Source organism: Polyergus mexicanus, unplaced genomic scaffold (genome assembly GCF_030449975.1).
Source record: "Polyergus mexicanus isolate NDT 795.1 unplaced genomic scaffold, iyPolMexi1.0 SCAF_24, whole genome shotgun sequence".
In the NCBI taxonomy this organism is placed as follows: domain Eukaryota; kingdom Metazoa; phylum Arthropoda; class Insecta; order Hymenoptera; family Formicidae; genus Polyergus; species Polyergus mexicanus.
In genome coordinates, this window is record NW_027223344.1 from 3,898,401 (window position 1) to 3,924,632 (window position 26,232).

General features: G+C 42.6%; 5 protein-coding genes across 5 annotated transcripts; 2 read left to right on the forward strand and 3 right to left on the reverse strand.

Moving 5' to 3' along the window:
• Window positions 1-7,008: 7,008 nt before the first annotated feature.
• LOC138942972 (stromelysin-1-like) lies at window positions 7,009-7,902 on the reverse strand. The gene has a single exon (XM_070313467.1). The coding sequence runs from the start codon at window positions 7,900-7,902 to the stop codon at window positions 7,009-7,011; it is 894 nt and encodes a 297-aa protein (XP_070169568.1).
• Window positions 7,903-16,951: 9,049 nt separating this feature from the next.
• Window positions 16,952-17,887, forward strand: LOC138942973 (tropomyosin-like). The gene has a single exon (XM_070313468.1). It carries the CDS (start codon window positions 16,952-16,954, stop codon window positions 17,885-17,887), a length of 936 nt encoding a protein of 311 aa, XP_070169569.1.
• A 3,435-nt stretch (window positions 17,888-21,322) lies between these two features.
• LOC138942822 (uncharacterized) lies at window positions 21,323-21,964 on the forward strand (the record flags this gene model as incomplete). The annotated part of the gene is made up of 1 exon (XM_070313288.1): window positions 21,323-21,964. A coding segment is annotated over one exon (621 nt), but the record flags the coding sequence as incomplete, so codon positions are not given.
• Window positions 21,965-24,021: 2,057 nt separating this feature from the next.
• On the reverse strand, window positions 24,022-25,761 carry LOC138942974 (uncharacterized). The gene has a single exon (XM_070313469.1). It carries the CDS (start codon window positions 25,759-25,761, stop codon window positions 24,022-24,024), a length of 1,740 nt encoding a protein of 579 aa, XP_070169570.1.
• A 36-nt stretch (window positions 25,762-25,797) lies between these two features.
• On the reverse strand, window positions 25,798-26,232 carry LOC138942975 (uncharacterized). Its single transcript, XM_070313471.1, has one exon. The coding sequence runs from the start codon at window positions 26,230-26,232 to the stop codon at window positions 25,798-25,800; it is 435 nt and encodes a 144-aa protein (XP_070169572.1).

Genomic DNA, 26,232 nt, shown 5'->3' on the forward strand with positions numbered 1-26,232 from the left:
AGAAATTCTTCAGTGTAGTGCTGTTGGCACTCTGTGATGCAAATTATAAATTCACATGGGTGGACATTGGACAATTTGGTAATCGCTTCTTAATAACTGATAGGAAACAAATTAATAGTAACGTTCAATGAAGTGTATTTGATGTATTTACAGGTTCGATCAGTGATGGTGGTGTGTGGAGAAATTCTGAATTAGCTGCAGACCTTGCCTCTGGTGACGCTGATCTTCCATCACCAATACCTCTGCAAGGGAGAGATGTCCCATTTCCACATGTGATTGTGGCCGATGAGGCCTTCCCCCTTAACACGTATCTCATGCGCCCCTATGCAAGACGCAATAGATTGTCAGACGAGCAGCATGTTTTCAACTACCGACTCAGTAGGGCTCGTCTCTGCATAGAAAACACATTTGGAATCTTAGTGTCTGGCATATTTTGCACAAACGATTGCATTCTTCTGTAGCAAATATAGAAGAGATTGTAAAAGCTCTTGTTTGTCTCCACAACTTCATTATGAGCTGTAATGACGGTAATGATAAATGTGCCTCTCAGTATTGTCCTCCTGATTGGCTCGATGTTGAGGATGACGATGGGTTTATTCATGACGGTCGGTGGAGGACTATTAGCCCTTGTGCATTTTTCAAAGAGTTAGGTAGGACTGGAGCTAATCGAGGTGGCTCAGTGTCGGAAGGTATGCGCAATTACCTCAAGCAGTATTTTGTATCTCCAGTTGGGAAAGCTCAGGCGCCCTGGCAATATATGAGAGTTTTTCAAGGTCAAATAATTAACCCTCTCGCATAGTTGTCAAATTTACGTTTTGTTTTGCATTTTATATGTGGTTATAATTTGTTATTTAGTTCTGTAGTTAAATGCTGTCTTACTTGACTATGAAAAGAGCATAATGAATATTTTTAAGATTGATAATTTTGTTTATAAGTTTGTCACTAAGAAGATTGAATAAAGTAAACGATTATATTAAAACATTTATTTTTTATTTGTCGTCCTTCAAACTAATACAAAAACACAACCTAAACTCAATTTTGCTTTGAACTGCCATGTAAGTTCTACCAAAAAATATTTAATACTATTTCTGAAAAGTACGAATAGTAGTGTTTATTCAAATATAAAAATGAACATATTACGAAGACTCAATTTTTTAGTCTACAATAAGTTACAAATTAAACCAAAGGCTACTTTTATGTTATTTCCTAAAATTTTACATTAGTAATAACAAAACTATATATAATAAACTATTATTAATGTAGCCGCGCCTTCGAATTACACGTTTACATTAACAGAATTTATTTGTTTCGCCGATCGGAGAGATAGGACGTAAATGATTTGAGCGGGTTTAGTTTGTTGAAAAGTGTTTATTCCTTTCGACACCAACTCCCGGACCGTCTTAGATAATCGCACGCGACAGCAAGATATAATGGGACACGCGAATTATCGTTTTAACTGTAACTATATGAGCGTTAGACTTTCGGTGTGCTCCCGGTGAAGGCTTGCGACGAAGTATCTTAACGAAAAGCCCTTCTCTTTCCGATCCACGCACAAGAATCCCGGTCGATACGTGTACCACAAAAAAGGAAGAATTTCGATCGTTCGACTCCGAGAGCCAATCGGCTATCGACAACGAGGTGTTTGTCAGAATCGAACGATACGAAGAAACTACAAAAACGGAATGAAAACAAGGCTTCGCACGTAACGTCTCGCTTTAGAACGTTCCAGAAACAAAATTAATAATATAATTTATAAAACTCTTACTTTCTTGAACATCCCGCTCGCCTCGTATAGGTAGGTTACGAAATAACTGGTTAAATCCTACCAACATAATCGATACACGGCATCTTAATGATAATTCTCGATCAGACGGTCCGAAGAGTTCTACAGCAAAATTTTAAACATACAATAATCGGAGAAGAGTACAGATAAAGATCGTTGGTGATTCAATCGAAATACATGAGTTAACTTAAGAGGATGCCGGATTACCGACAGAACGCGAATATTCTTTATTTTGCAAAATCTTTTTGTTGATTATAGATATCAACAAATCCTTTTCCACAATTAAGGTACACATAATAACGGAGTGCGGAGTTTAACATTTCATATGAAAAGTTAAAAAAAATGAGAAAATTACAGTTTTGTTATCGGCTTCTGCGTCAACATTTACTTAATATAACAAATTTGTAATCTACACGTGCCTAATCAGTAAACTCCGCACTCGGCATTTCATCAAAGAGTATAAGTGAACTTAGAGAAGTGAGTTTAGAAGCTTTATAAAAAAGATTTTGCAAAATAAAATTTTCGTGCATATGTGTGTGTGCGAGATGGAGGCTCAAGAGTAAAACAGAGCAGTAGATTAGTTGCGTGATGTCGCGATAGACGGAGCTGCAATCTTACATGACAAGGACAGACATAATCGTACTACCTTTGTCTCTTTCATGCGTGTGAGAGTAATATACATGTACGCACTAACATTATTGCAGTATCTTTTTTCTCTCGATCATACGCTCTGTCTTTTTCTAATCGCTCGCTCGCTATGTACTACGTATCGCTTAGCTTCATGCTCCTCGCATATTCACTTACGCATTCACTCGCGCCTCTCTCTCTCTCTCTCTCTCTCTCTCTCTCTCTCTCTCTCTCTCTCTCTCTCTCTCTCTCTCTCTTTCTTTCTGCTCGTTCATTATTGTATATTGTATTCTTTTATTGCCATTATTATATTCTTTTATTTGCTTAATTTTTATTCTTTCTATTCTCGTGTCCCTACATGAAAATAAATAAATTTATTTATTTATGTTTACTTGATACATCATAAATGAGATACACAAGTTATTTTCTTTTTCTATTTAATTATAGTTAAATACAACACATGTACATACAAAAATGCACATAATTAAATACTTTTTCTATTTATGACATACACAATATCTCATTTATGTTGTATAAAATAAAGACGAATAAATTAATGTATTATTATGTAGGAAGACGAGAATATAGAAAGAATAAAAGTCGAAGAAATAAAAGACTATAATAATGGGGATGAAAGAATACAATAAAGAACGAGGAGCAAGCGAGATGACAAACATCAAACAGTTCCGAAGTCTCGTTCGCGAGGCTCTCTTTATCTATAATATCTCGGGTTACATATCGTTCGTAAAATTTCTGTTTTTCGTATTTTATCGATATCAAAATAATTTTAATAGATTAATGAGATTCTTGCGATTAAAATAATACTAAACATGACATAAATCGGATAATTTTTAATCAGTTATGTTATTAAAATTATGATTACTTATTTGATTTAAAATAATCGGATTTATATCGTATTTGGTGTCATTTTAATCGCAAAAATGTAATTAATCCATTACAATTATTTTCAGATATATAAAATGCGAAATACGAAAGTTTTATTTTCTATAGTAAGATGACATATATACGTGAAAGATTACAGATAAAAGGAGTTACGCGAGCGAGGCTTCGGAACTCTTTCATGTTTATTATCTCACTTACTCCTTCATTCTTTCTCGCTCTCGCTTTTGTCGACTCTTCAGCGTCGGGGATCTTTCCTTATCTACAAAATATAAACATCTTCTATATAAAAAGTGAAACTTGTATTTTCCATTTCATCTGTATAAAAATAATTATAATGGATTAATGAGATTCTTGCGATTAAAATGACACGAAACATGACATAAATCGGATTATTTTTAATCAATTATGTTATTAAAATTATGATTACTTATTTCATTTAAAATTATCCGATTTATGTCATATTTGGTGTTATTTTAATCGCAAAAATCTCATTAATCCATTATAATTATTTTTATACTAATAAAATACAATATGAAAGTTTCAGTTTTTATTTTATAAGATGTTTATATAAGGAAAGATCCCCGCGCGATGCTGGAGAGTCGACAAAAGCAATAGCGAGAAAGAATGAAGGAGCAAGCGAGACGACAAATATCGAAGAGTTCCGAAGTCTCGCTCGTGAGGCTCCCTTTATCTACAATCTTTCACGTTAGATTAATATATATAAATTATTATAAAATTTATATATATATATACAGGGTGTCCGGCGTCAATCGCATCACCGGTCGTGTGCAGGTAGAGCAGATGAAATCGAGAAGAAAAGTCCTTTACCTTTTTTTTCTATAACACTTAATAAAAGAGTTATTATTGAGTAAAGTCTGGCCAATCAGCGCCGACCTTTAGCCGGGCGCACGTCAGTGAACCGCGCGCTGTGAAGTGTGCAGCGGCGTACACTATCAAGCGCGCGGTTCACCGACATGCGCCCGGCTAAAGATCGGCGCTGATTGGCCAGACTTTACTCAATAATAACTCTTTTATTAAGTATTATATAAAAAATTGGTACAGGACTTTTCTTCTCGGTTTCACCTGCTCTACCTGCACATGACCGGTGATGCGGTTGACGCCGGACACCCTGTATATATATGTCATGTTACTATAGAAAATCAAATGTCTGTATTTCGCATTTTATATATCCAAAAATAATTTAAATGCATTAATTACATTATTGTGATTAAAATGACACGTCGTAAAATATTAATAAATAATGTTTTTATGTATCGAATTAATTTTAATCAATATGAAAATAACTTTTTATTCGGTTACAGAATATTCGTTTATAAAGATGCGCATTTGTTTTTATTATTACGCGATATTTGTAGCATGCATGTATCTAAGTATGTATGTACGTATCGGGGAATAAGGCGACTGTACTATTCACACGCACACAGCCAGGCACATGCGATAATATCAGTGCGCGGCAGTACTCAGTCTCAGTCTCAGTCGCGCGTGTTGTGTACATACGCGTAACGAGAGATAACCGCAAAAGTGTGCTCAACCGTTATAACGCGTTATAACGCGTCGAATTTAAAAAACGAGTGTTGTGTTTGTGTAGTCATAGTGTGTTCATATAATAGGGCGAAAATGTAATGAGAAACGCTTGCCTCGCTTTGCCCGCAGACTTTCTTTAAAAAGAATAAGGGTCAAAAGGTTAGTATATTTATATACCATAATTCTAGAAGGAATTGTTTTAATGTATAGTATATACTAATATGTCGCTAGATATAATTGAATTTTTTTTCCGTGCAGTTTACACAAAAATATAAGTATGATAATATAATATTATATAAAAATGTAATATTTCAAGTTTTTTTTTTATTTTTTGATTATATCTTTAAAGCAATTCCTAAATAGAAAACAACATAAAGACCTTTGTATAAAAAAATTGTAACATAAAATTAATCTTTAAATAGAATTTAGAATTACTACAATACATGAACATACACATTATATGTATATGATGCACATAGTAGTAGGATAGTAAGGCCGGTTTTGGATCAGTTTTACGTGAGTGTGAGAGAGAGGGTATCGTTGGGGAGTAAGAGAGAGAGATAGTTTCGGAGCAGTTTGTGGGCGCCCGAGGGATGGAGAGCGGGCTGGGCGGGTGCATGGGGGGGTAAGTAGGGTGAGAGGGAAAGCGCGGTCGGGGGGAAGCGGTGGGTACGAGTCGCCGAGAGCGCTCGAGAGATGGCGTTCGGGGGTGGCGGTTCCTCCCGATTCGCGACTCGCGCCCCTAGCGCGCGGTCCGCCGTCGCGATTCTTTAGGGGGGCGCTTCTAGCGCGCGATCCGCCGTCGCGATTCTTTAGGGGGGCGCGCCGCTTCTAGCGCGCGATCCGCCGTCGCGATTCTTTAGGGGGGGGGGCGCCGCTTCTAGCGCGCGATCCGCCGTCGCGATTCTTTAGGGGGGCGCTTCTAGCGCGCGATCCGCGAGCGGGCGGCGGGCGCCCGGCGTCGAGGGGGCGGGGGATCGTCGGTGGGCGGTCGAGCGGACGGAGGGGCGTCCCTCGTCGCTTTAGCGATGGCGAATCTTCGAAGGGTGGTGAAATAAAGAGACGTCGTCGTTCTAGCGAGAGAGGAGAGGTGTTTTTATTGTTTTCTTTTACAAATTTTTTAATATATTAATAATACGACGATACGAGTACGCGAGCGAGCGTATCACGATTCTCCGAAGAACAGAGCCTGCAGTTCGCAATCGATTATATCGTTGCGGTCGAAGTTATCGCTCTCGCGTATCATCGCGGGAATAAGCGCCTTATCGCGAGCGCCCGCCGCGATGTCGAGGAAACGAATTAGCTTGTTGTCCACGCGCGTGGTTAAACCGCTTAAAGATGCAACGATGCGGTTGACGCAAAGTTCCAGATTTAATATATTTACGACGGTGTTCTTCGATACGGCTAGGCGAATTTTAGGCGTTTCGAGACGAAGTATTCGGAGATTGTTGAGTTTGCCGAATCGTAGCGTCAATTGTCCGATGTGTATTGGCGTCGGGCGCGCCTCGTCGCGCTCGTCGGAGCGAAAGTGCGACAGGAGCGTGGGTCGTAGATCGAGCAGTTCCTTCCACGTATCCGGCGTTAGCGAGATCTCTTTGCCGTGGCAATCTCCGAGGACGATTTCTACGAAGGAGGGTCGGTTGACGTTAACGCTAATTTCCAGATGTTTATATGCGGTTTTGGTCAATGGATAGCGTCTTCCTAAGATTCTGAGCGGTCGCGCGATCGAGACGTCCGCGTCGTGTCTTGGCGTTCGATCGCGATCTCGTCTAAAAAATAGATATGAGCGATGAGAGAAACGGTGTTAGCGAATTATTAATTCGAATAAATGTTCGATAGTCTTACCCATTGTCCATTTTAGCTTTCTTAGCGTATTCCGCGCTATCTTCGCGGTCTCGTTCGGTTAGTCTCGATCGATCGTCGAATGAGTGTTGCTGTTGCGGTTGTCCTCCCATTGTCGCGTACATCGTCGCTCGTTTTTTCTCGTTCTTTCTCGTTTGTTCTTTTTCGCGCGTTAGCTTCGGTGTTCTTCGTTAATAATGAAGCGCTTAATGGATGAGTGGTCTTTATATACTCGCGTAGAGATCGCTTCTTCCCCTTTCGCGCATTTTCTCTTTATTCTATTTTTAAAAAATAACGGTAGGGTCGCTCTAGTCGGTCTCGTCGTCGATTCTCTCTTTCTCGATCGTGTCGCTGAGACGATAGACGCGACTAAGGAGATCGCGCAATTGCCTTAGCAATCCATCCGTAGGACACTCGATGCCGAGCGCGTGTAGATCGAAAGGACCCGCCGAAGTTACGGTATTTGTAAATTCGTTGAAGGCGTAGAACTGACGTTTGGCGAAGAAATATAGATTGCCATCGATGTATCGGAAGGCCGACGTTATCGCGGACGGAATTCCGGGAAATATATCTTTTAATGGAGCGTGTCTAATGACTATCATGCGACACTCGTCGATTTCCGCGACTTTATCATCGTCGTATACAGCGTAGGTTCGTCCCGTGTGCGTATTTATCGCCGCGTTGATTTTAACGTTTCGGGGAAGTCCGATATCGTGGAGATATCTCGGCCAGCCCGATTTTAGTTTAAGACTGGGATATTCCGCGAGGTAGATCGAATCGTTCGCGAATAGCGCGAGATCGCCCGAGGGTCTTCTATACGCGGCGGATAGACGCGTGAAATTCGCCGGTAGAAACGTCGCGTAATCCGTGAGCGTCATGGGTCTACCGTAACGTTTAACGGTTATGTCGACCGACCATATGTTGTGGCGATTAGCTATATATAATCGATGATTCATTATTAGCGCGGCGTCCACGCGTCGCAATGCGCAGAGATCCGCTCGCGCTGGATCGGTCGGCGCGACGCTCGTCGTCGCGGGCGTCGCGGGCGTCGCGGGCGTCGCGGGCGTCGCGGTGGTCGCGGGAGTCGCCGTTGGATAATTTCCGTCGTCGTGAGATCCGTACAAATTTTGTATAGCGAGAATGTCTTCTATGCTCAGCTTAACTGGAAATTGATTCTCGATGTCGGGTATATATGGGAACATTATAGAGTCATTGCGCATACTATGCTGTAAACCCAATGCGTGGCCGATCTCGTGCGTTAGCGTTTGTAGCAGGTGATGCGTGTCGGGAGGATTTTTGTTTAGATACACGTGCCACGGTTCGGAATCGTCGACGTGTATCTCCGATGTGAAATCGGTTGTTCCAGAGGGAAAAAACGCGTGAGCTAGGGCTCCTCCCGGACCGTCGAAAGCTGCCGGGCAAATACCGACGATTCGCGTAAGTGTGCGCGCCCGTTCGATACGATATTAATATATCGGGATGTAACGGGTCGCGTGCGAAAGTTAGCGATGAGTTTCGGCCGTTCGCGAGATTTCCTCGCTAGCCATCTGAAAATTCCACGCGAGACGCGTCTTCGGCCATTTTCGCGCGATCGGGCTATACGCGCGATCGGGAATATCTGCGAGACCGCATCGCGGTTTACGCATAAGGTGAAGCGTAACGGCGTTTAACGCGCCGTTTCCCGATAATTGATAATATTCTTGAAACAGCGATAGCGCGCGACGCAGAGACGTCGCGTTATCGGACGACAGCGATTCTCCATCGTCTTTTAGAAAACCGTATACGCGCAGAAAACGAAGCGCCTCGATTTTTTCCGAGTCGAAGGGCGCGGCGACCGTCGTAGCGACGAGTATTGTCGCTAGAGTGAGAACCGTCCTCGTATTAGTCATCGCGCGAAGCGGGGAAGACGCGATAAACTGTTGAGAGACACCGAGCGCGATTAATTCGCGCGTTCCGAGAGACGCCTATTTTTATCGGCGACGAATAATGCGGGTGGGTGGGGAGAGGGAGAGGGAAACGCGTTTCTTTCGACGTCGAGCGTTTGGAATACGCGTTATCTAGCGGACGCGCTCGAGTTCCTCTTTTGTTTTTTCTATTTTATGGTCATTTGTCCTCTAAGAAGGACATTCGATGAGCGATTAAAGATATCCCTTCCAACGATACGCGTTATCTATCGGATGTTTTCTGTTATTTCCATTTTATTATTCGTTTGTCCTCTAAGAAGGACATTCGATGAGCGATTAAAAATATCTCTTTCAACGATGCGCGTTATCTAACGGATGTTTTTTGCGTCTGTCTCCTAAAAAGGACACTCGATGAGCGATTAGAGATATCTCTTTCCGGTAATGATAAATTAGAGATATCTCTTTCCGGTAACGATAAATTAGAGATACCTTTTTAGATATCCCTAGATACTTTTTTCCGGCGATGATGATCTTATTGTTCGCAGAGTATTCGGAATGCGCATTATCTAACGGATGTTTTTTGTTATTTCTATTTTTATTATTCATTTGTCCTCTAAAAAGGACACTCGATGAGCGAGTAGAGATATCTCCTTTCCGGCAACGAAACGGTCGCGGAAGGAAGACGCGGCGCGATCGATAAATTGTACCGCAACATTCCGCGCGTCGATCTTTATAAAACGCGAGATCGTTTCGAGAAGCGTTAAAGTATTCTCGTTCGCGAGATAACGAAGCTCGAAACGACGGAACGTGAAGTGACGAGAATTAAAATCGGTCGTGATCTGTTCGATATGGAACGAATCGAACAGATCATTAACGCGGCTGATTATATTAACGTAAACGGGGACTTAATCGCGATAAAATCCTATGTTCTGGGAGATCTCGCTACGGATTTGCGTGTGGAAGCGCAAGGTGTTATCGATAATAGTCCGGATTCGTTTAGACTCGCTTTTCAGTTAAACGAAGACGTAAATATCGCACGTTTAATGTAAGTATCTAATTGAAATTATAATAAATTATAATAAATTATAATAAATTATAATAAATTATAATAAATTTTATTAATTTTTACTTCTATTAATTTTTACTTTTATTAACTTTTACTTTTATTAATTTTTACTTTTGTATTTTAGACAAGAAATAGAGAGCTGTGTAAAAACAGCGCGAGAATCGCTCTATGATTTAATAAATAGAACGAGAACTATGCTCGCACAAGCGCAAAGCGTTCATAGCGCATTGCGCGACGCTCGTCGACGCGGCGAGCGCGATTTCGCCGTTCCTGAAGTTAGGCGAGTCGTCGCATCACAGATCGATGAGGAGCCCGAATCGCGACCGATCGGCGAACTCGAATTACGATCAATGGAGAACGAGGCCGAACCGGCGACGGTTAACGAGAGTAAATCGCAGACGAATGTACGATGGGCGAACTATGAGCCCGAATCGCAACCGTTCGACGCGGAATAATTTTACGCGTTAATAAAGCGCATTTGTAAGATATAATTTTTATGAATAAATGTTATATATTAAGCGAAACGTTGATTTTTTACGCTTTTCTTTTCTTCTTCCGTATCCTCTCGTAATCATCTGTGTCCGCATTAAGTATATTTAAATAGATTTAAATAGATTTAAAATCTCTTTACTTTAAGTTTATTATGCAACCGCGATAATCTATGGATAATTATAAATTAAGGTTTTATTAGATTTAATTTTTGAGATTTGATATATAAAAATGTAGTTTAAATATAGAATGAAATACTTAATAATTAATTCAATACATTATAATTATATATAAAATTTAAAATATTCTATAATTAAGTTTATTATGCGATCGCGATAAAATAATATCTATGGACAGTTATTATAATTAAATTTGTTACGCGACCGCGATAAAGGATGCGACCGCGATAAAGAAAAAACGCGGTTCGTTCGTATAACGTATATTTTGCAACAATATATAACATATTCGTGATTAAATTTATAGATTATAATTTAAAATATATAATTAATTTGATACATTATAACTTAAATTTATATAACTTAAATTTATATAACTTAAATTTATATAATATAAAATCAATCGCTCATATTGCGCAAACGGTCGCGTCGCTCAAACCACCAATCGTGCAATTTACACGCGTTTTCTAACGCGCAATTTTTCGCGTGGTATCCGCAATGAAAGGCCCGCGAAGCGTTCAGAGTCTCCAGACGTTCGATGTCTTCGTAATCGGCGTCGATAGTCTCGACAGAAACGGCTATATCGCGATCGTCAGCGACGTTTCCTAAGATCTCGATTAACCACTTCTTCTTCTCGTGACCTTTGACATAGATCTGCACCGTCGAATCAGGGTTAGATCCTCGACATATGGCATCTCGAACGAGTTTTTTCATCGACCCATAATTTGTGTGTCCATCATTCCACTTTAGCTGATGATGATTCGATATCAACCAACACGCTCGCGATTTTTCCGCTCTCGTGAGCAAATCCCACGACATCGGCGAGCGAAAGATGTGATGCGTCAATTCTACACCATTTCTTAATACGGCTACTTCTTTCACGACGAATTTTTCGTTAACTACGAAACCTTGAAGATCGACAAAAATCGGTGTGTCCATCGTCGTTGTAAGCGATACTCGAAGTGTTTCTTTCTAGATTTTTCTAAGCGTTTTATTCTGTCTCCATATTTTTTCGAGTATCGTTGCGCTTACACGATTCTGCGCACGACGTTAGTGAGCGGATTGTATTCTACCACTCGATCGTGAATAATAAGACAGTAAGCTGTGGTATTAGAGAGGATGTTTTCCTTGCAGTCGAACTCTATGCGAACGTCCACAGTGGCGCTTTTAATTGACTCATTCTGTCGAGAACAGTCGATGACTACGAGTGGGCCGTGAATTAAAAATTTATCTAAATTTAAGAGCGTTTCGTCGTTTTCGCATCCGTAGTACGTTTTTCGAAATTTCGAATACATATCGTATAATACGGCGATTTTATGTTTATCGAAATCTAAATTCATGTCATCGTAAGGATAAAAATCGGAATTAAGATACAGTTTGACATTAGTTAGTTTACAATTATCGAATAAAGAAGGCTCCTCGGACAGAACGTTCTTCTTTCCAGATTGTAGCGCGAAGATAACGTATCGCGGTTTCTCGAGTTGTGTTGCCGCTTTGACGGCCCACGAGTGTTTGGTCGTGTTCTGTAGAAGCGGAAACTCGTAAAGATCCCATGAGCGAAAAGCGACGCTCAAATATCGTCCACTATCTAACGTGCGCAATAATCTTAATTTATTAACATCATTCAATACTATATGAGGCATTCGCCATTGTATTTTTAACAAAACGATTTTAGGTTCTTGCGTTTCGCGCGATATAACGCAATTGTTATCGTTGCGCGCTCGTATTAAAATAAGCTCGTGTCGCACGTTGATCACAACGCGCTTGTAATCTTCGCAAAAACCTAATAGTACGTTAAGAGGTACGCAAAAATTAAAATCACCGATTGACGAATGAGTTGTTGCTAATAAGTCCCATCCAGCGTTTTTTAATATTTTACTTCTTTCGACTGTCAGCGACGCGTAATTTTTAATCGTACTCGTTATTCCAACGTTTCTGTTTCGATCGATCTCTACGCCATCGAGCTCGTAGCGAATTTCCTCGAACATAAACGCCGCGCAATTGTTTACTAATCTCGTTATCGATGCGATTTCCTCTTGCGCGCTCGATGTTTCCTTCGACTCGAGTCTGCCCTCAATGTAGATAAAACTGTCGCAAGGTAACGTATACAAATCTTGCTGTTGTATAGGAATTCGTATCTCATCGCTATTTCCGAACGTAGTATTGGCGTAAGGGTTGTACGTGTGAGTTTCGATCTTGACGATGCGATCGTCGAAGATTGGCTCCCCACTGATACTTAGAATGTCGCACATTCCGCTTTTTACGAAGAAGCGGTTCTCGGCACGACAAAACCCAAAGAGCGCAGAAAAGTCTCGTTGGCAGCGATTAGTCTTCCTCCCTTTTTTCTTCTCTTTTCTGCGTTTAGAGGTGACGCGACAGCGATAATAGGTGCGTTTCTCGCATTCGATCCATTCACTACGAGCATCGCGCGCTTCTCTACCGTTTTCGTCGCACGTGTAGACGAATCGTAATTTCTTCGCCGCGAAAATCGATCAATTTTCCGTTTCGGTCCACAACACGCACGTTTATATCGGTAATGGTCCGTGCGATGATCGGAAGGTAAATGATCTGCGTTGGAATTTCCGACACTTTATATCCGGGTGGAACGTTAGGCGCGAATTCGTGTATAGTATGCGCGGATTTGTCGTTATGATACGCTCCTGTTGTAACGTTGCACTCTATTCGAATAAGGTTAATGGCCATAATATTTATTGGCTTATCGGATGCATACCATTTATTCGGTTGTAATACACGAGACGAGAAACCCAGGAGCGAACCGATATTATCGGGTTTTGTAAAATTTACTCGATATGCGCATTTAATTTCGCTTCTCATAGTGTTATCGTTACCGCGAAGCGTTATAGAATTTTCACTTTTATCGCCATTCTCATCGTCTTCGAAATAATCGTCATCAACATCATATATGTAATCATCATCGTTCGTTTCCGGTTTTTCATTTTCGCGTTCTCGTTCCTCCTCTCTCGCTCGTCGTTTATGACGAATCGCCGCTCTTAGATACGCGTTTATAGCGCTTAATTCGTAAGATCCTATTGGAATTGCGATAATCTCGTCATTATTATCGAAGTAAAATTTATTATTCGTAGAATTTATATTCGGTATCGTATTATAAGTTTCAAAATTGGTTAAACCTAATTCGTAATTGTCGTCGTTTAAATCGAGAGGCGGAAAATAACTCGCCGCGAGAATACTGCTTCGTCCGGAAAGAGTGAGAGTTAGCGACATGATCGGCGAGAGCGATCGAACTGCGTTCGATTGACGAATAACGGTTGATATTATGGTCGACGATTCCTCCAATCGACTTCTCGGAGAAATCGAAGACTCAATTGTCCGCAAATATTCTGATCGCGCGTCTGCTCGGAGCGACGATTGTATCGAATGTTCGCGTCGCGCCCGAGATAACGCGCGAGTTCGCGTGGAGGACGAAGATCACCGAAACCGTCGTAGTAAATTGCGTCGCCCCCTTTTTTCGCGTACGCTACCCAATGAGTACCCGGTCCGGATGCGTCGTCTAAATTCACAATGCCGCTCTCATCGCGGCGCGCTTGCGACGGAAGCGCGTTGCGCATAAACACACCTCTAAAATGAGGTACGCGCGAGAGTATCGCCGCGCGATTTAATTGTTCGTTCGTTGTTGCTCCGACGGATGGGAGAATCTTTAGCGTCTGTTTACGCGAAGTTTTTTTTTAGCTCTTCTTCTCGTTGAGGACACGCCACTTCCACGTTTGTACGGCGCGAGATATAAACCGCGACCTTCCATCGCGCGATCTTGACGCTGCAACTCTTCCAGTTGTCGTCGCGCTGCTTTGCGATCGTTCACCGCTTTCGCGATTCCCGCCGCTCCCCCGGCCAAAGAACCGAGAGCTCCTAATAACGGTAGCAGGGGTAAAAAGCCGCCGCGTTTCGCTATCGGAAGCGTTCTTTTTCTCGTAGCGATTATTTTTCTTTTGTTCTTTTTTCTCTTGATTTTCGTTGTACCCATTCCAAGTTTTGTCTTCGATTTCATAGCCATCCATACAGCCGCCGCGGCGGCTCTCTCGCCGAGAGTCGAGTCTTTAGCCGCGACACGTTCGCGCGCTTTTTTGGCAAGCGCGTGGTCAGCGACGTGTCGATCAGCGAGCTCGCCGCTCCGCGAGTACGCGATATCGTGCTCGCGGCAGGCCGCGTCCAGAGGATTGACACCTCGATCGCCTCGCGCGAGTCGTTTCGCAAGACGAGTACCCGGCCCGCAAAATTGATATCCAGGTATATGTAGTTCGAAAGGGAGTGCGTTTATCGCTCTATTCAACAAGCCAGCGCCATGACTCACACCGTACTGCTGTTTCGCGAATTGCATTCGCCGCAATCTTTAACAAGCGGCGCCGGACCGTCGATGTGTGTTCGTTGCCAAGGGCGATTATAATGCTCTAAACATCGACGGTAGCGCCGCACCTCCGGATCCACTTTTATATATTCAGGCAGTTTCTCCCACAATCGTTCTACGTAGCGACCGAAATGCTTTAGTAAAATTATTTTCGGAATATACCGCAATTGATCGGTGGTGAAATCGAGAATATCGTCGCCATCTATTAGTAAGATAAACATTTCGATTCACCGCGCGCAATTCGCTACTGCGCGATTGATGGCAATCTATTCGTATATAAATTAAAAAGTCTCGCCCTGCCTTACGCGAGTGTACCGCGCACGCGCGCAGCAAGAGGAATGCGTTTCGTGCGGCAACCGATCGCGATAAAGGTGACGAACCTCGATAATAAAACGCGACCGTCGAAAGAAACGCGTAGACACGGTCGTCTATTACCGAGCGCTATTCGTTGCGTTATTTGCGGGCCTTCTAGTTGCGGCAAAACAAACGCATTAATAAGTTTGTTGGAGAGTCCGCATGGTGTACGCTTCGAGAACATTTATGTTTACTCAAAGTCATTGCAGCAGCCTAAATATCAATATTTAGAAAATTTATTAACACCGATGGAAGATATAGGTTATTTCACATTTTCTAATAACTTTGACGTTATTTCACCCAGCGAAGCTCTCCCGAATTCGATATTCGTGTTCGACGATGTAGCGTGCGACAAACAAAATACTATCAGAGAATATTTCGCTATGGGTCGACACTCGAACGTCGATTGCTTCTATCTGTGCCAAACGTATGCTAAAATACCGAAGCATTTGATTCGAGATAACGCTAATCTGTTAATTCTTTTTAAACAAGATGGTACTAATTTACGTCACGCATACAACGATCACGTGAACACGGATATGTCGTACGAGAATTTTCACGCGCTATGTCGCGCGTGTTGGCGATATAAATATGGTTTCTTAGTAATCGACAAAGATAGCGCGCTCCGCGCTGGTAGATATAGACGAGGATTTAATGATTTCATTGTACAGTAGAACGATCAGTTGTCGCGAATACGTCGAACGCGTCAATCGCTCTCTCGCGAGTTAGAAGAAGTTGCAATGGCCTCGACGGATATCGGCGAACGCGAAAAAACAGCAAAAGAGATAGCTAAAACGCGCGCATCGATTCGTAAAAAACACAGAGCATTAAAAACTGGAAAAATGGAAAGCGAGATCGCGATAGAGAGTCGTTTCAAACCAATCGTCGAACCGCTGCGACGCATCGCTGATCGCGCTGAGCGAGACGAGATAGAGCGAAATGAAATTAAGCGCGAAATGATAAAACAAGACGCAACCGATTTCACCCTCGACGAGCGTCGAGGAAAAATGGAAAGATGAAGCACTAACTCCCGTTTGGAAAAAACCTAAAGCGAAACGAATACGCGCTCGACGACGATTGAACGCCGTTTCTACTCCATTAAACGAATCTTTCGTCGAAAGAGACCCATTCGCGCGAAACGAAACCGAAGAATATGAAACGTTCGAATCCGAGAGTCTCGAATCGCCCTCGATATCCGAAATACCCGTTAAACAAATTTCGCGAATTGCTCAAGATCGCGAAATATCGCACGGTCGACTAGGACCGTTAGGGCGAAAATATATGGGGACTCTTCTCGGCGGAGAAGCGCCGAACGAGATTGATCACGTTTACGGAGTTTACATCGGCGAGAAAGGTGCGATGCTCGGCGATAAGCGATTTGACGTAGACGCGAATGATTCCATATTTATAGATGAGATTAAATATGTCGGTACTCCCGGTTTGTATGAATTAATTTTTATGAAAATTCCTAATAGTCTCATATATACAGAAAAAGATAAATTAACATACAGAAGTATATTGTTAACAACGAACGCTCATAGACGTGATCATGACGCTAAAAAATCTGTCTTAGGAAATAAAGGATATAAATACAAATTTATTATCGCTCCGCTTATTCACAACAGCGGCGCGAAAAAAACAGGCGCGGGTCGCGTATCGTCGACTATGCGTGTCACGGACAATAAAATCGATTACGTCCATTGGGACGATCCAAACGAATTAGTGGATCGTCTGCGATTATTAGACGCTTCGCGTCGAGCCAGCAACAACGCTCACGAAAACGAGATTCTATCGATAATCGAGGAGCTTCGCGAAACAGGAGCGATCGTATAAATCGAACTGTCGCGTGGATGACTGTCGCAGTCGTACGCGGAATTCGCGATGTCCGTGAGCAAATTTGGCTCACCTTTAAAAAATCGAGGCTACGACGCGAGAACCGGAAGACTACGTCCGGCTATCGAGTCTCTGCGAAGTTACGTGCGCGATAACGCGCTGTGTCTAAGCTCTTCCATTGAATACGACGCGAGAGAGCGTAAAATAAAACGCTTGGCTCAACCTGAGGAGGACGCCGATGCGACAAGCAAAAGCTACGTCGAGGGAATCACATCGCAATTAAGAAAAGACGCGAACGAAGCGGGGCAGGGCGTCATTCTACTATTCACGAGACTCGCTCAGCTCGATAGCGCTTTAGGTAAACGAATAGACGTCGCGGAGAGTTTCGTTTCCGAGATAAAAACACGCGATGACGTTCTGAGTAAACGAATAGACGTTGTGGAAAATTCCATTTCGAGAATAGAAACGAGCGCTAACGCTCTAGATAAACGAATCGATGTTTTAGATAAACGAATCAAAGGTTTAAGCGATCAAATCGAAGTCGCGAAAAAAACTATATCGCTCAACGCGACGGAGTTCTCGACGAGAAACGCGAACGATCGTAAAATAATGTTCAATCAAGGTAAAACAATAAAAGAACTAAGTCAAAAATCGCGTATCGCGGCGAATTCCGCGGTGAAATCCGAGACGAAGATACGAGAATTGGAAAATTCAACGTCACGATTGAAGAGAGACGCAGACGAGCTATCGGGAAGAGTGAGAGAACTGGCAAAGATTAGCGGGAGCGGCGAACCGCTCGAAAGAAAGATTAGCGAGAGCGGCGAACCGCTCGAAAGAAAGATTAGCGGGAGCGGCGATCCGCTCGAAAAAGAGATTAGCGGTAACGACGATCCGCTCGAAAGAGAGATTAGCGGGAGCGCCGTACCGCTCGAAAAAGAGATCCAATTCAACGTTATTCTCGAGAGAAAGAAAAAAGAATTATGAGCGTTAAAAAACGAAGATTAGTCGAGGAATTGCACGCGCCCGCGAGAAGAAACTTCTCGCGTCGTCGCGTTGCGGTGCGCGGGTACGACGACCTATGGCAAGCGGATGTGGTCGAGATGCGTCCTTACGCGAGACTCAACAAAGGCCACAACTACATACTCACCGTTATCGACGTATTAAGCAAATACGCATGGGCTGTACCGCTTAAGAGCAAAAGCGCGAACGAGGTTACTCGAGCGTTATCTAAAATAATACGAGACTCTAAGAGGTGTCCGAAAAATCTTCAGACCGATAAAGGAATAGAATTTTACAATGCCGATATGCGAAATTTTACGAAGAAGCACGAAGTAAATCATTATTCGACATATTCGGTGATGAAAGCGTCGATAGTCGAACGATTCAATCGTACGCTCAAAAATTTTATGTGGAAGTATTTCACGCTAAACGGAACGTACAAGTGGATCGACGAGTTACCACGACTCGTCGAGGAATATAACACGCGAAAACATCGCACTATAAATATAAGACCTGTCGACGTAACTCCAAAAATTGCCGATAAACTTTTAAATACTGTATACAGCAATATAAAAATCGCGGCTCCGGCGAAATTTAAAGTAGCCGATCCGGTACGCATCAGTAAATTTAAAACGATTTTCGAGAAAGGCTTCACACCCAACTGGACTACAGAGATTTTTCGAATAACTAAGATACAACGGACTAATCCCGTAACGTATCTATTAAAGGATTCGCGCGGCGAGCCGATCGCAGGAGGATTCTACGAGCACGAATTGTTGCGCGTTGGCGATCCCGACGTGTATCTCGTAGAAAAGGTGCTGCGTCGAAAGGGTGACAAGATTTACGTGAAATGGTTAGGAATGGACGAATCGCACAATTCTTGGATAAATAAAACAGCTGTATTATGATAAAAATGTATTTTTATTAAATAAAACTACATATTATACATATTATACATATTATATATTATACGAAATTGTAGACATGTTAAAACTAAAATAATCGTATAATTATAAAACAAGGAAAATCTTAGAAAAAATTGTAGACATGTTAAAACTAAAATAATCGTATAATTATAAAACAAAGAAAAAAATAATAACACAATACAATTAAAATTAAAACTTGTGAAAATCGATTAACCGTTTAAATAATCGATTATAGAGTAATTATCATTATTAATCTTTAAATCGTATGATTATAAAACAATCGTAATTTTGTACGAGTTCTCTCTTGCGCTCCATATAAACTCTTTCTCGCGCCGCTACGCGGCCGCCATATCCTGCGTTCTCTCTTTTGCGCTTTATGCGGACTCTTTTTTGCGGAATATTTTATATATATTCTTCATCGCATTGTTAAGCGAACATCGTATCTCGCGGTAACTTTATTCTCGCGGTAGCTTTATTCTCGCGTTACTCTATATATAACACTTTCAAGAATATAATAAAGAGTCATGGAAATCATCGATCTGTCCAATTCGCGGCTAATCTCGACTCGATTTATGGCAAATTCTCGCATTCTATCTCGTTTGCATGTAGCATGTAGCATAATATATGTTCGATGCTAATGAAGTAGAATGCGAATTTGCCAAATCGAGTCGAGATTTGCCAAGACTTGGACAGAATGGTGGTTTCCACGACTTTTATATCGCAAAAACACAAAAAGTTCATTTTTTCGCGTTCTATACGAGTTCTCTCTCGCACCGCTACGCGGCCGCCGTATCCTGCGTTCTCTCTTTCAAACTTTATACGTACTCTTTCTCGCGCTTTGTATACATTCTTTATTACGTCACTATGATAACACTAAAACTCGCATTAACATCTTTTTCACATTATTCTATATAAAACACTTCCGAGAGCATAATAGAAAGATCGTGAAAATGTACGATCAGTCTTATTTATAATAGATTTTATATCTAATACCTATTATATATAAGACTGATCGAACATTTTCACGATTTTTTATTAAAATCTAATAAATAAAACCGATTAATTTTTATTATTTTATTAAAAATCTATTATAATAAATTATATTCAAATTATATTCAAATTATATTCAAATTATATTATTCGCGCAAATTTGTTCTTCGAAACGATTCGTAGAACGTCCATCGATGTTTTTTCGACGCAATCGTGAATTATATCGAAAATACAATGGTAATATATTATTTATAAAATATGTTTATACTAAATAAACTACTAACTAAAGTTTAAATGTTTTAAGAAACGTATAGTATTTTTTCGCTCCCTACAACGGTATTTTATAATGTCCCCACGGTAACGTATCCGTAGGTCCCGATATCGTGTATCGTTTGTCATCGTGCGGACTGAGCGCGATTTTCAATTCCGATACTGTATACATCTCGTGTAACTCGGATCTTATACAAAACTGCTCGCGCTTCATCTCGATCCCCTGTCGAAGACAGCACGCGTAATCGTCAAACATTATCGTTCTCGCGACAACGCCGCTCTTAACACCCTTGATTCTTTTTGTATCGCTTTTACCGGCGACTCGCAGCGCGTACATTTTCGCTCTAAGTCCAATAAATTCGGTCATAATCGCGCCAGCGTTCTCATCCTTCATCGCACCGGGTATTTTTTTATTAGCGAGAGGCATTCCATACACATTGTCCATTGCGTAATCGCTCGTATCGAACTTGTCGATATCGCGCTTCATATTCTCGTATATGTCCTCGCACTCGACGCGATAAATGAGACTATCCGTATCGGTGTACATTATTTTACACTTATCTCGATACAATGGTAGCATGTACTCGTAGTGAAATTCGTATAAACGAATTTTAGATATATCGAGAATACACATACCTACATAAATTGGTTTATTGAACTTAATCTCGAGTTTACGCAATCCTACAGCTACGAGATCCTCCGCGAAAACGCTTCTACTGTGAAAATTCGGCTTCGCGATCATCGCCTCCGCGCCGTATCGCCCGTCCCATCGAGTCACGAGTCGAACATTCGAATGATTGCGCACGTTTTCCATAGTTTTGCCAAACACGGCATTATTCATTAATTTGTATAGATTTTTCTCAAACTCGTTTTTCGCGTTAATTCGTAATCGTGTATTCAGTTCGATGTATTCGCGCAACCATGAAGATTGCGCGAATCGCAATATTCTGTGTATTTTCGTAATGCGTAATCCGTGTCGAACGCATTGCTGCAAATTGCGATAATATATTACGTAACGGTTCTTATCGTACAGTGTGGCGAGAAGCATCTCGTCTCGTTTTCCGGGCGGCTTATCGCGCGTCGGGCAGAATGGCAAGTCAGCGTGAAAATCGTGAAGGTCGGACGGATATGCAAGGTCGACCTCTAGAATATAACCGATAGGCGAGTCCGATGTCACGGACATTAAGTCAACGCTCGTAACTTAATAATTCGCTAACACCGTTTCTCTCATCGCTCATATCTATTTTTTAGACGAGATCGCGATCGAACGCCAAGACACGACGCGGACGTCTCGATCGCGCGACCGCTCAGAATCTTAGGAAGACGCTATCCATTGACCAAAACCGCATATAAACATCTGGAAATTAGCGTTAACGTCAACCGACCCTCCTTCGTAGAAATCGTCCTCGGAGATTGCCACGGCAAAGAGATCTCGCTAACGCCGGATACGTGGAAGGAACTGCTCGATCTACGACCCACGCTCCTGTCGCACTTTCGCTCCGACGAGCGCGACGAGGCGCGCCCGACGCCAATACACATCGGACAATTGACGCTACGATTCGGCAAACTCAACAATCTCCGAATACTTCGTCTCGAAACGCCTAAAATTCGCCTAGCCGTATCGAAGAACACCGTCGTAAATATATTAAATCTGGAACTTTGCGTCAACCGCATCGTTGCATCTTTAAGCGGTTTAACCACGCGCGTGGACAACAAGCTAATTCGTTTCCTCGACATCGCGGCGGGCGCTCGCGATAAGGCGCTTATTCCCGCGATGATACGCGAGAGCGATAACTTCGACCGCAACGATATAATCGATTGCGAACTGCAGGCTCTGCTCTTCGGAGAATCGTGATACGCTCGCTCGCGTACTCGTATCGTCGTATTATTAATACATTAAAAAATTTGTAAAAGAAAACAATAAAAACACCTCTCCTCTCTCGCTAGAACGATGACGTCTCTTTATTTCACCACCCTTCGAAGATTCGCCATCGCTAAAGCGACGAGGGACGCCCCTCCGTCCGCTCGACCGCCCACCGACGATCCCCCGCCCCCTCGACGCCGGGCGCCCGCCGCCCGCTCGCGGATCGCGCGCTAGAAGCGCCCCCCTAAAGAATCGCGACGGCGGATCGCGCGCTAGAAGCGGCGCCCCCCCCTAAAGAATCGCGACGGCGGATCGCGCGCTAGAAGCGGCGCGCCCCCCTAAAGAATCGCGACGGCGGATCGCGCGCTAGAAGCGCCCCCCTAAAGAATCGCGACGGCGGACCGCGCGCTAGGGGTGCGAGTCGCGTCGAGGTCGCGAATCGGGAGGAACCGCCACTCCCGAACGCCATCTCTCGAGCGCTCTCGGCGACTCGTACCCACCGCTTCCCCCCGACCGCGCTTCCCCTCTCACCCTACTTACCCCCCCATGCACCCGCCCAGCCCGCTCTCCATCCCTCGGGCGCCCACAAACTGCTCCGAAACTATCTCTCTCTCTTACTCCCCAACGATACCCTCTCTCTCACACTCACGTAAAACTGATCCAAAACCGGCCTTACTATCCTACTCATAGTATTTAGTACTCATATAGTATTTTTGTTATAAAGAAATAGACAGACATGGGCAAAAAAAAGAAAGAGAGAGAGAGAGAGAGAGAGAATAGGAATGAGTAAGCGAGAGAATGGCTGTACAACGATATATCGATTAATAATTCACATCAGTCGCTAAATATTAGTGAGCATAAAGTATTGCTACGGAGAAAGATCCAACTATTTCCTTTTTTTTCTTACTTTTGGCACTTGTATGGACACTTGCTCACTTACACTATATCCTCTTTCTCTTTGCCCATTCTTCTCTGTCCGTCTCTTTCTGATCCGAGCATACTATGTGTGTTATATATTATCTATATGCGATCTTTTCGTGAACTGGTTGTAAATATTTCATACCAGATGCGGTTTGCATGTGCGCTCTAAATATTGCCGAAATATTTGATCCCAGAAGCGATCTTTTCGTAAACTGGTTGTAAATATTTCATACCAGATGCGGTTTGCATGTGCGCTCTAAATATTGCTGAAATATTTGATCCCAGAAGCGATCTTTTCGTGAACTGGTTGTAAATATTTCATACCAGATGCGGTTTGCATGTGCGCTCTAAATATTGCCGAAATATTTGATCGCAGAAGCGATCTTTTCGTGAACTGGTTGTAAATATTTCATACTAGATGCGGTTTGCATGTGCGCTCTAAATATTGCCGAAATATTTGATCCCAGAAGCGATCTTTTCGTGAACTGGTTGTAAATATTTCATACTAGATGCGGTTTGCATGTGCGCTCTAAATATTGCCGAAATATTTGATCCCAGAAGCGATCTTTTCGTGAACTGGTTGTAAATATTTCATACCAGATGCGGTTTGCATGAGCGTTCTGGTTAAAAATATATCCCAGAGGCGATTTACGTGTGCTGGGTATTGTAAAAAATATCCCAGAGGCGATTTACGTGTGCTGGTTATTGTAAAAAATATCCCAGAGGCTATTTACGTGTGCTGGGTATTGTAAAAAATATCCCAGAGGCGATTTACGTGTGCTGGGTATTGTAAAAAATATCCCAGATATTATCGATAATTTCGGTCGGTATTATCGATAATTTTAGTTACGCTTAGATGAGGGCGCTAACCCGTCGGAGTTCGGCCGTCGCTCCGGCATCCTCTTAATCAGTAAATCTTAGCATAGGGTTATTTACATAGGCATTCTTAGAATAGATATATATAAACGATACATACCCAGAACGTGATGATAATTAAAGTCAAACCTAATGATTAACGCATAAAGAAAACGCAAATTAATTTAAGAGCCAGTGTCACTTGATATCGGTAGCTGACAGATCTGCGTTATTGGTCGCTTTAGAGTGGTTTTGGCAGTACGCAATGTAACTACTCGGACATGCCCATCCGATCACGGATGTACGTCTAATATTCGGGCAAGTTCCCATTTCGAAGGAGGTGCCAAATTATTTTTCAACAATACCAGCTCGTTAATTTTGAGCTCCGGTTTGTTTTCTCGCCATTTACGCCTTTGTTGCAATGTATGCAAATAATCAGAAGACCAAGAACGCCAGATCTGCTCTAAAATCGCACGCACTTGCTGCCATCGAGACAGCCGATTCGAATCGATATCTAAAACAGATTCTTCAGGCGGGCTTACTAACGGGCGACCGACTAAAAAATGACCCGGAGTTAACGCGGAAAAGTCATTCGGATCATCATGTAACGCGGAAATCGGGCGGGAATTTAGGCAAGCCTCGATTTGACACAGCAGCGTAGCGAACTCGATCTGCGATAATGTTCGGGAACCAATCGCTCGTTTCAAATGAAACTTTAATCCTTTGACACCGGCTTCCCAAAGTCTGCCGAAATGCGGAGCAGAGGGAGGTATAAAATGCCATTTTACGTTATCATTAGCGATAGCATCTTGTATTTGAGGGTCGGCGACAAGTCGCTGAAAGGTAGTGTTTAATTCGCGGTCCGCGCCTTGAAAATTAGTGCCGTTATCACTGTACATGTCGGATGGAAGACCGCGACGGCTTGCAAATCTCCGAAAGGCGGAGAGAAAACCGTTAGTAGCGTAATCATCTATGTATTCTAAATGGACGGCCTTTGTCGAGAGACAAATAAAAACGGCAACATAATATTTTTTGGATCGTTGACCGCGGCCGACTGACGAAATAATATTCATCGGCCCGGCGTAATCGACGCCTGTGTGCGAGAACGGAGCCGAAGGCGTGACGCGGGGCTGGGGGAGATTCCCCATCAGCTGTTGCAAGGTACGTGCGCGTTCGCGTACGCACTTTACACAACTACGTATAAGAGATTTTACACTGGTGCGCGCTGAACTTATCCAATAATTTTGGCGTAAAATTCTTAACATTAATTGAGTGCCTCCATGAAGAGAGGCTTTATGAGCTTGAGCGATTAATAAATCCGAAATTCGATGTTTCGGTAAAATTATAGGGTGCCGTTCATCATAACTGAGTGACGAATTGTCAATCCGCCCGCCAAGGCGAATTAATTTATCTTTCCCGAGAAAGGGGTAAAGCGATAACAAAGAACTGGATCTTGGCAGTAAACAATTATCGTTTAACGCTTGAATTTCGGATGGAAAATGACGTTGTTGCACGTAACGGAGCCAAAACAAGGAAGGTTCTTTGAGTTCGGCAGCGGACAAGCACGTCGTATTCACGTTCGTATTGGTCGCGCGACATTTTAGATTATTAATAAAACGTTGCACGCGTGCCGTGACTCGAATTAACTTTTTCCATGTAGAGACTTCGTTCGGTAATTGCCACTCCAGAATATGTTGAGCATGACAAACGATCGTATTTCGCGTTTCGGTTTCGATTATCTGACGATCGGCCTCAAGTTGATCTTTTAATTTATCATGGATCGGCCACGCGGTAGAAGGGGAACGCAACCAGGCAGGGCCGGTCCACCAAAGTTCGAAATCGCTGAGTTCAGCGGGTGACAAACCTCGCGACGCGCAATCCGCTGGATTTTCTTTAGATGGGACGTGATTCCATTTAATCGACGGCAGCCGAGCTTGTACTTCCGATACACGATTCGCCACATAAGTAGTCCATCTTGATGGATGGCCTCGTAACCATGCGAGCGCGACCGAAGAATCTGTCCATCCGTACATCGGAATATGCTGCAAATTTAACGATTTTTGCGCGAATTATGGCAATCGAGTTAATAAGACTATGGCATTTAATTCTAGACGCGGCACGCTAATCGTTTTAATCGGCGCTACCTTTGATTTTGCGGTTATTAAGACTACTGAAAACTCGCTGAGCGATCGGAGAATTCTTAAATAAACGACAGCGGCGTACGCGCGATTAGACGCGTCGGCGAACCCGTGCAACTCGATAGCCAAATTTTCCGGATGCATTCCAATCCATCGCGGAATGCGAATTTCTTTTAAATTTAAGAATTCCGCACAATATTTTTTCCAGGACTCTAACAAGTCCGCCGCGATAGGAAAATCCCAATCGAGTTTTCTTAGCCACAGTTCTTGCATCATAATTTTCGCGGTGATTATTACCGGAGAAACCCATCCCAGTGGATCGAAGAATTTCGCGATAAATGATAGTATCAAACGTTTCGTATTCAT